This window comes from Portunus trituberculatus, chromosome 50 (assembly GCF_017591435.1).
Source record: "Portunus trituberculatus isolate SZX2019 chromosome 50, ASM1759143v1, whole genome shotgun sequence".
Lineage (NCBI taxonomy): Eukaryota > Metazoa > Arthropoda > Malacostraca > Decapoda > Portunidae > Portunus > Portunus trituberculatus.
Window position 1 is genome coordinate 21,518,429 of NC_059304.1, and position 10,277 is coordinate 21,528,705.

The 10,277-nt window shown below is 44.6% G+C and overlaps 1 protein-coding gene across 1 annotated transcript; it reads right to left on the minus strand.

Moving 5' to 3' along the window:
* Positions 1-4,642: 4,642 nt before the first annotated feature.
* On the minus strand, positions 4,643-7,306 carry LOC123499692. Its single transcript, XM_045248084.1, has 3 exons — positions 7,194-7,306; positions 6,467-6,616; positions 4,643-5,071 (listed from the first exon to the last, which is right to left on the minus strand). The coding sequence occupies exons 2-3, from the start codon at positions 6,614-6,616 to the stop codon at positions 4,643-4,645; spliced, it is 579 nt and encodes a 192-aa protein (XP_045104019.1). The 5' UTR covers positions 7,194-7,306.
* Positions 7,307-10,277: the final 2,971 nt, after the last annotated feature.

Sequence of the window (10,277 nt, forward strand, 5' to 3'; positions counted from 1 at the left end):
CCTGCACTTGTTACTGGTCACTGGTTGCTGGTGTGTCCCGGTCATGAGGGGTGCTGAAGTGGCTAAACGAGATTGTCACTTGAGAGAGAGAGAGAGAGAGAGAGAGAGAGAGAGAGAGAGAGAGAGAGAGAGAGAGAGAGAGAGAGAGAGAGAGAGAGAGAGAGAGAGAGAGAGATTACCAGAAACATTATCATTATTTCATTTTCATTTCTTCATTCACTTGTTTCCATAAATATTTATTTTTGACACGAAGACAAGTCACAAAATTAGAACATCCATTGAGGTGCTTTCCAGATTTCCAGAAGACCTCATGGGAAGGACTCACCACTCCTGAAATCCCACTTTCTCTTATGACACATGACTCTTGCTCCCTTTTATAATACGTAGGGGGAGGAAACAAGCAAGGGCAACAGAATTACTATAAAAAATGCTCACTGAGAGACCATACGAAGAAAATAGCGTTAGCCAAAGCCGGAGCATAAGTTCATTGTTAACACTAAAACCGTCTCTCATCTGTCGAAAATATCTACTTTAATGAAGGACTGCATACCGCCGCTCTCAAACTGTACAGCGAGGAGAGTGACTGACCGCTTTCACAGCTCAAGAAACGCAGGCAGGCAAGCACTGGACGAGTCACCGGCCTGGATCTTCTCGTTGAGGCAAAAAAGTCACGGAATGCGGCGTCCAATGCATGACTGGCGAACTCAGAACGAGATAGGAAGCAGAGCATCTTCAACTACTCGTTTCCAGAGTGTTTGCTGACGAGATGTTTTAGGATGAGTTAATTTACCGGTTTTGAGAGTTTGAACCTGTTCTTGAGGGCGCGGCAAGCAGGTACCATCAACAAGAAAGAGGCGGTTTGGTGTGTGACTGCACGTCCTTGAGTCACTCCAGACACTACTTTCGGGGGGCATCAACAGGTGTCAAGACTCCACAAGGACGGCGCCGTATGACCCAGATATTGCGGCGAATTAAAACTCATCAGAGAAAGAATGGAGATGGAGAGATGACAAAGGATGGGAGTCACACAGGAAGATACACTGGACGACACAGCTGGACTGGACTCTTACGCGGCGCCAACACCTGACTCGGGAAATGGCAAAAGAAGACAAGAAAGAAATAATCTACTCCATTGAATATCTTGAACAGAGAATGAATGTAATTGTATAAAAGTGGTGAGATTTAGATGAGTTGAAGGCAGTTGTTGGATGTGTGAGAAGAAAGAGGTTTATTAAAATGTGAATGAGTGTAAGGCAGCGGCTGGAAGGATGTGTGAGAAGAGAGGGAGAGAGAAGGGAGGTAAAAGGTGGCGGGTGTCGAGCGGAGGTTGATCTGAGTCCGTCTGAAATGAGTCCCGCTGATCAAAAAGTGGCATCAAGAAAAAGCTGTTCCCGTTCTGTTTTTGTTTGCTTTGGATGAATGATTTGGCGCTTTCTTGTCTCTCTCTCTCTCTCTCTTTCTTTCTCTCCTCGGCCTTGAGAGATCTTATCGCGAGAGTCAAGCGTGACCTGCCTACCTACCGTCGTACACCTGTCGTCTGCACATCACCTCCATCCTTGTCCAGGCGTGAAGGTGATCTCTGCATGTCCTAGTATCTTTTTCATTATCCAGATGAGAATTGTGACCTCTGCTTATCGTTCAGGTGTGAAATGTGACCCTTGCTTATCGCCACACACTTGTACTATTACCTGGTGTGAATGTAAACTGTTCGCATACTCTTATAGTGCTTTTCTCTCTCTAGGTGTATACTGTGACCTCTACCTGTTGTCCTAAATTATTACCTGTTTCTTTTTCTATCCAGGTGTGAATTGTGACCGTTGCGTATTGCCACACACTTTCTGTATTTCTTGTCCAGGTGTGAAGGTGCCCTCTGTTTATCATCATCCAGTACTTTTTCACCACCCACGTGTGAACTGTGACCTCTACCTATATCGTCCTCCACATCACCTGCGTTTTTCCCACCCACTTGTGAAATATGAGTCTCTGCGTATCGCCACACACTCCTACCTGTATTTCTTGTCTTGGCGGTGTGGTCTCCTCAGTGAGTTGAAACCTGTTGTGATAATTCGAAGTGTGTAACCTTTTGTATGGTGCGCCAAAAATAGTGTGGTTATAACAGGTGTAGTAAAACCAAGATGTGTTGCTCCGTGTTGCTGTGTGTTGCTCTGTGTTGCTTTTTGCTACTTTCTCAATACCATTACAAGCAGTGTCTCGTATTGTCTGTCGCATTAGTTAGTTCCGCGGGTCATGCTAACAGCGGCGGGGTGAGAAGGGAGAGATCAATGAGGGGGAGAAAGTCACGCATGCAGAGACAAGCCCGGTGAGTGAGTGCTGCTTGTCGTGCCGGCCGTGAAATAAATCATTCTTGTATCTCTTGCCGCGCTGTGTTTCGCATGTCGCTTCGGTGCAGATGACACGCGGATAGCACTGCTGGGCAATTGTAATGGGTGACAGGCTCCTTCTCTTCCTAAGTGATGACCCTTCAACCTCACATTCTCGCATGCACGCAGCGTCTATTGTCTTCTAAAAATATCGCGGCGCATCACTACAAAGCTTTTTTTAAGACTGATATTACGGTGATTTAAGGAGCGCAGGGCAATCCATCACCCTGGGAATGATATAAGGACGTACGCAGAACAATGGGCAACATCGCCTCAGTGTTGGCACTACATCATGCACTGTCTTCACTGGCACCACTAATATAACCTTCACTACTTCACCAAAGCACATCTCCCAGACTACTACTACTACTACTACTACTACTACTACTACTACTACTACTACTACTACTACTACTACTACTACTACTACTACTACTACTACCACCACCATCACCACCACCACCACCACCACCACCACCACCACCACCACCACCACCACCACCACCAATTACCGTCCCTTACCCCACATACCCCTGCAGCCATCAATGAACAGACACTCTAACCAACTCACTACCATAACTTAGCAACAGCCTGGAGAGGGCGTAGCCAGCGGCGATCAAAGGTCAGCGTGGTAACTTTCACACACAAGTCCGAGGCGGCGGGGCCCTGTGCTACTCCACACGCTCCACTTTGCTCTCTTTTTTTACCCCTACACGTGTGTCAAGGAGGGGAACCAGCCAGTGCCAGCCAGCCATTCACAGCTCGTAGGGGCGGGTTTTTAGGTGAGTTTCATCGCAGTACAGGTTAATCCAACGTCCCTTTCGCGTAAAAAGTGAAGAAAATGTGCGCTATTTAGGTGAACGAGGCAGCTGCTTTGTTGGGTACGAGTGTGGTGACAGCGTGCTTAGTGGTTTGCCAGGGGATTATGAAGGACAGCTCAGGAGAAAGCTTCCCACCCACCCACCCATTCCATTAACGCTGTCCGAAGAGAGAGAGAGAGAGAGAGAGAGAGAGAGAGAGAAAAACACATGGATATTATACTATATTGAAAAAAAATATGTAACCTGAACGTTTTTTGTAATATATTGTATCTCAGTGCCTTCGCTTTGTCTTTTTCATAATGCGATTACTAATAAGCGAGGAAGGTGGGCAGGTACAGGTGAGCAAGACAGGTGTGAGGAAATTTTGAAAGGCTGTTGAAATAATAGTTTAAGACTTAGTACAACACCCTCGTGACCTGTGCTTCCTTCTTACACGTTGGCCAGGAGAAGAAGAAAGGCAGTGCTGAAGTATGTTGGTATTAAAGAGTATATACAGCACAGTGATTGAGCAACACGTGTAAGAACATCATGAAAAAACTCCGCATGTGATAAATATTTGTGTAATAATTCTTATCTTCGTGCTTTTTTTATTTTTCTAATTAATGTAAGCACTAATTGTCCATAAAGACCACTCAGGGTCCATACAGCCTCATCCTTATGTGTTCCTAACAACCGCTAATTGCCTTTCGCTGCACTCTTCAGGAACTTAGATAAGAATCAGTAAAGCATCTTCACCCTTTTAGTTTTTTTCTTGACTACTACTACTACTACTACTACTACTACTACTACTACTACTACTACAATAATTCATACTAGCACTATTGCGTCTCAGATTGTGTCACTGTACTCTGCGGGACGACTGTGGCGGCGGTGTGCTGGCGTGAGGGTGTGCGGTGCTGCTGGTCTACACTCCCACGGGCAGAGTCCACGCCCCGCACTATGGTGAAAAAAGAGAACCTGCCTCACTCCTGCTGGTGCTTTCCACAACTTTCACTTTCCCGGTGAAAGAAAACGGAATGCTGATTGCTTGCTAGTTTAGATAAATTAATATAAAACAAAATGAAATAATATAGAAGTAAAAATAAAGTGGATTTGTTGGGGTCAGGAAGATAAAAGACACATATCTTACGTACACTTGTATTTCGTTGCTCGAAAATATACAAAATAGTGAGAGTTAAAAGAAAAAAAATATTAGAGTGACGGATACCTTACTTAAACATGTATTTCGTGATGGAAGGCTGAAGCGTGAAAAAAAAATGTCAAAAGAAAATATTACAGACAGTAGGAATGAGAACGATAAATGTCAAACTGTCATCATTAGCAGCTTTTCTACTTAAAGATCATCTAAAGTAGACTGTCACATAGAGAGAGCTATTAAATACTTCAAGATGGCCGGGGGTGATGAGGAGGAGGAGGTGGTGGTGGTGGCGGTGGTGGGGCTCAGTAGCCGTACCCACACTTGGTCACGTAAGACTCCTGGGTGTATGTGACGGTGACGTACTGTGGGACGTACTCCGGGACGAACTCCGTCTGGTAGTGAACCTGCGTTTTGGTGACGTACTGGGGCTGGTACTGGGTGGTGTACAGGGTCTGGTACTGCACCTGCGTCACGTACTGGGTCTGGTATTTGGTATCCGTGACGTACTTCTCCACATACTGGGTCTTGGTGACGTACTGCGGCACGTACTGGGTGGTGTACTTGGTCTGGTACTGGGTCTGGTAGCGCACCTGGGTCTGGTACTGGGTCTGGGTGACGTACCTGGGCACGTACTGGGTGGTGTACTGGGTTTGGTAGCGGGTTTGGTACTGGGTCTGGTACAGAGTGGTGGGCACGATTTGCTTGCGGTACTCGGTCTGGTACACCGGCACCTGGCGACGGGGAGAGAGGGAGAGGGAGAGGAGGGACATTTAGTGCACCTGTTAGAGAGAGAGAGAGAGAGAGAGAGAGAGAGAGAGAGAGAGAGAGAGAGAGAGAGAGAGAGAGAGAGAGAGAGAGAGAGAGAGAGAATCTATAGTTTACATGTTTTATGATGAAGGACCTCAGATATTTGACGAGAGAAGAGGAAGAAGAGAAGTATGAGGGGAAGAAAATAGAGAAGGAACAAGAACAAGAACAAGAAAGAGTATGAAGCAATATAGAGACATAAAAAGTAAAAGGAAAAGATGAAGTACAAAAAAAAAGAAGGCGGAGGAAGAGAAAGAGAACGGGAAGTAAAAGTGAAAGGAGGAAAAAATTGGTAAGAAGTTTTCAATCGGAGCAGCCAAGTGAAGTCAGAATGCCAAGCTTCTCATCTCAGGCACATTTCAAGTCTTCAGGTGGAATGAGAGAGTTAGATAAAGAGTTCCTCGCGTTATGTTCACTGAAAACTTAATTAATCCCTTTATGGTTTTGGTAAAATTATGTTCTTCTGTATCCGTTAAGCTGAAGGAAATATTGTCTTGACTACTGAAGCTTCTATGTGCGTGAGATTAAAAAGACGTAATGTAGTAGTAGTAGTAATAGTAGTAGTAGTAGTAGTAATGATAATAATGATGATAATAGTAATAGTAATAATAATAAAGTTAACTCCTTACTGTTGTCATCTTTACTCCAAAGTTACCCACTTACTCGTACTTTCTTTCTCTTTATCGTTCGTTCGTTCGTTTCCTGTTCTACTGTTATTTGCGGTTTGTCGATTCTTCTGCCGTGATTACACCTTATACACAAAAAGAAAAAGATAATAAGAAAAAAAAGATAATTGCTCTATCTCGCACATCTTGACTTCCTACACGCTCATAGTGACTAGCAACTCTTTTTTCTATCTTGCTATTTAAAACCATCTTGTGAATCACTGAGCCTTATTTAACACACTCAAGCTTGACCTGCCCTAACACACACACACAAACACACACACACACGCGCGCGCGCGCGCGTCACTGAACCTCACTTAAGCCTATAGGCCTATATTCTTGAAAACTTCTGCGCAGCACCTCCATTACTTTAAAAAATTGTATGTGTAGTTAAAGTTGCAAGATATTTTAAGAGTGTTTCTAATTCATTGACAGATTAACAAGATTTCTCCATTAATGCCAGGAGAAACACTCTTAAGAACCCTGTTGATCATCTTGGTGGCGTGTGAAAATAGTCGTGAGAGAGAGAGAGAGAGAGAGAGAGAGAGAGAGAGAGAGTGAATGTGTGTGTGTGTGTGTGTGTGTGTGTGTGTGTGTGTGTGTGTGTGTGTGTGTTACAAAATACAGGCCACAGTACTGAGCCATGTCACTCACCTCCCGGTACTCCGTCTGGTACTGGGTGACGTACTTGGTCACCGGGTAGCAGGGGGTCGGTGCCTGGTAAGAGGGTTGAGGATAGCTAGCTTCGGCCGCCACCAGCAGGGCAACCACCACCACCGCCGCCACACTTCCGCTGGGCCACATCTGAAACACTTCGTCAGTAGAAAAAATCCTTTCTCAGGCTTCTCTTAACTCTCTTCTGAGGCAAGGCAACGACTAAACAACATCCAGTTTATGCAAGATGATTAATGTGTCAGTGATTTCCTCAGTGTTCCTTCTTCCTTTTACGAGAGAGAAGCTGTCTAGTAATCTGGCAACAATTCTTCACCACAGATTCATATTACTACACCATCTGGAGCTGAAAGTTGATGGAAAGTCTTGGTTTTAGATAGATAGTTCCTCTGTGTATGTATGTATGACAGGGCAGTGTGTGTGTGTGTGTGTGTGTGTGTGTGTGTGTGTGTTCACCAGGTATGGAATAAAAAAAGTCATATAGAAAAGGAGTCGACAATTTTGTATATACGTTAAGAAATCGACAGGTTAAGCCCAAGTAAGGATGTAAAAGTGTGTATAATTCACCACCACGGTTGCCTGCTGGTCACTCAGCCAGTCTTCCCCATTAAGGAGAGAGCTCAGAGCTCATAGACCGATCTTCGGGTAGGACTGAGATCACAGTGTGTGTGTGTGTGTGTGTGTGTGTGTGCGCGCGCCACGTGGTTACCTTCGTGGTTGTTTCGTCTGGCAGTGTGAGAGGGAATGAGTGAGGCGGCAGCGGTCCGGCTTGTATTTATACCGTGCCTTTCCCTCCCTTCACTTCAGGGGGAGGCGCCCTTCAAGTTGTGGCAGCATGAATCGGTGTGTCAGGGCTCGTGTGTGTGTGTGTGTGTGTGTGTGTGTGTGTGTGTGTGTGTGTGTGTGTGTGTGTGTCTGTGTGTGTGTGTCATGTTTGTACGTATTGAATTGAGAAGTTACGTAGAGACAGCCTTGCTCTCTTCTCTCTCTCTCTCTCTCTCTCTCTCTCTCTCTCTCTCTCTCTCTCTCTCTCTCTCTCTCTCTCTCTCTCTCTCTCTCTCTCTCTCTCTCTCTCTCTCTCTCTCTCTCTCTCTCTCTCTCTCTCTCTCTCTCTCTCTCTCTCTCTCTCTCTCTCTCTCTCTCTCTCTCTCTCTCTCTCTCTCTCTCTCTCTCTCTCTCTCTCTCTCTCTCTCTCTCTCTCTCTCTCTCTCTCTCTTCTCAAGTGTGGGAGCGAGTCATAAGAGGAAGTCATGTTATTTTCTTGAAGCAATACGCACTGATGATCATTCAAGAGGTGGAAATGCTGTGTTTGGCGTGGTGATGGGGGGCAGTGAGGCAGTGAGGCAGTGAGGCAGTGAGGGAGGCAGGCAGTGAGGCAATATTTAACTGGCTTCGTTTTAGATGGAGTGAGTGAGTGAGTGAGTGAGTGAGTGAGTGAGTTGTTTTTCTGCTAATGAGTGAAAGTTTTAATGTGAGTGTGTGTGATGAGTGAGAAGAAGTATATACTCACAGTAGTTAACCTCATCTACCTACCTGCACACCTTTTCTAAATCAACACGTTTCTTAATGTTATTGGAGGCGTACTTTTTCTTCTTCTTTTCGTGTGTGTGTGTGTGTGTGTGTGTGTGTGTGTGTGTGTGTGTGTGTGTGTGTGTTAAGTTCGACAGTGAGGAGTGAAAACAGGTATATTCCACATTAATTAAACCTTCATACCCAGACACCTGCACGCCTTTCCCTCTCCCTTAAACAAAAAAAAACAGACTCTTTTTACTACATTACTGAAAACCTATTGTGTGTGCTTGTGTGTGTGTGTATGTGTGCGTGTGAGTGTGAGGAATGAAAACATGAACAGTCAAACTAATCAAACCAACACACTCACCTTTTCCACGGATCAAAAAGACCAACACTCCTTTCCCTACAATACTGAAAAGGAGGGAAGGAGAAAACTCAAAGAATAGTAATAAGAGAAGGAGGAAAAAAAAGACAAGTGATGACAATGTTGCCAGTGGTGAATATTCATGGTGATGATGACACTAAGAAAACGAAGAGTGAGAGTAAGAGGGAAAAGAGAAAATGGTCAAAGAATAAGAATAGCAATAAGAGGAAACAACACACAAAAATAATGAGGAGACTAGAAAAAAATGAATAACAAGTAAAAGATGATAGAAGAAGAGGAAGAAAGAAAAAAGAGAAGACTGAGAAGACTGTGAATGTATTAGTGTGAATGCAGAGTCAAAACAAGGTACATTCACTCTAAACTAAAACAAACATACCCACATAACCACCTTTCTACAAACCAAGCCACCATTCCCTACGTCACTGAAATGGTGCTGTGTGTGTGTGTATGTGTAGGAATAAGCGTGAATGTAGAGTAAAAGCATGTACATTTACCTTAATACCCAAGCCTTTCTACAAACCAAACCACTTTTCCCTACATTACTGAATTCCTACTGTACGTATGTGTGTGTATGTGTAGGAATAAGCGTGAGTGAAAAATAGAAATAAAATCATGTATATACATTCACTTTAACTAATACCAACATACACACAAGTCTTTCCACAAATTAATCCACAATTCCCTACATTACTGAAATCGTGCTGTATATGTGTGTATGTGTAGGAATAAGAACGAATGCTGAGTAATGGCATATACATTCACCTGAATACTAACATACCCATAAGCCTTTCCACAAACCAGCGCTTCTTTCCCTGCATTACTGGAGGCGTACTGAAGCGCAACACTTGAATGCGTGGAGAGTCTTGCGTGTGTTCTCATTCATGTCGAATCATCCGCGGTGTTGACCTGTACACTTTGGAAGGCGACCCAGAAGACCGCCTTTCCCCGACCTGGCTGCTACCCGCTTGATCACCTTGCCCGGGAGGAGAACTAGGGGACAGTGCAGCTTAGCGAGTCTAGAGAATTAAAACTCGATACGTAGGAACAGAGAGGAGAAAGAATGAGGTTTAGTGCGTTTAGTAGCAGATTGGTGTGTTTATAGACTGATAGGGAAAGTTAGGGGAGCAAAGGACGGAATTAGCGAGTTTTGTGAAGGATTGCAACTTGATAGGTAGGTAGGTAGGTAGAGAGAGAGAGAGAGAGAGAGAGAGAGAGAGAGAGAGAGAGAGAGAGAGAGAGAGAGAGAGAGAGAGAGAGAGAGAGAAAGAGAGAGAGAAGAAAGAAAGAGAGAGAGAGAGAGAATGTGGGTGAGGGAGAGGGGGACGGAGGGAGAGGGTTAATATAGTACGTTTTTCAGTGCAGTGGTTAAATTAAAGGGTGTTTGACAAATTGGGAGGGTTAGAAGGGCAATGAAGGCAAACTGGTCTGTGTGTGTGTGTGTGTGTGTGTGTGTGTGTGTGTGTGTGTGTGTGTGTGTGTGTGTGTGTGTGTGTGTGTGTGTGTGTGTGTGTGTGTGTGTGTGTGTGTGTGTGTGTGTGTGTGTGTGTGTGTATGTGTGTGCGTGTGTTGAATACTCTAATAATTTTTTTTTCTTTAGGGTATTTATACTTTGTGGTTTCTTGTATGCAACTAAGCAGGTCGGCGGGTGAATGAGTTAAGCCTCCGTCACCAAATACCTTGAAGAAAAATGTGTCATGAGAGACGAGACGTGAGGTGTATAGGCAGCAGTGTTGGAGCCTTTCTTGACCGTGTGGGAACAGTAGAAAGGAAAAAGTGAAAGAAAGAGAGAGAGAGAGAGAGAGAGAGAGAGAGAGAGAGAGAGAGAGAGAGAGAGAGAGAGAGAGAGAGAGAGAGAGAGAGAGAGAGAGAGAGAGAGAGCGCAACGTAACAGAAGTA

Coding starts and splice junctions, on each gene's coding strand:
- LOC123499692 (XM_045248084.1), bottom strand. CDS start 6,616: ATGTGGCCCAGCGGAAGTGTGGCGGCGGTGGTGGTGGTTGCCCTGCTG. Junction 5,072..6,466: donor ACCAGACGGAGTACCGGGAG/GTGAGTGACATG, acceptor CCCCGTCGCCAG/GTGCCGGTGTACCAGACCGA.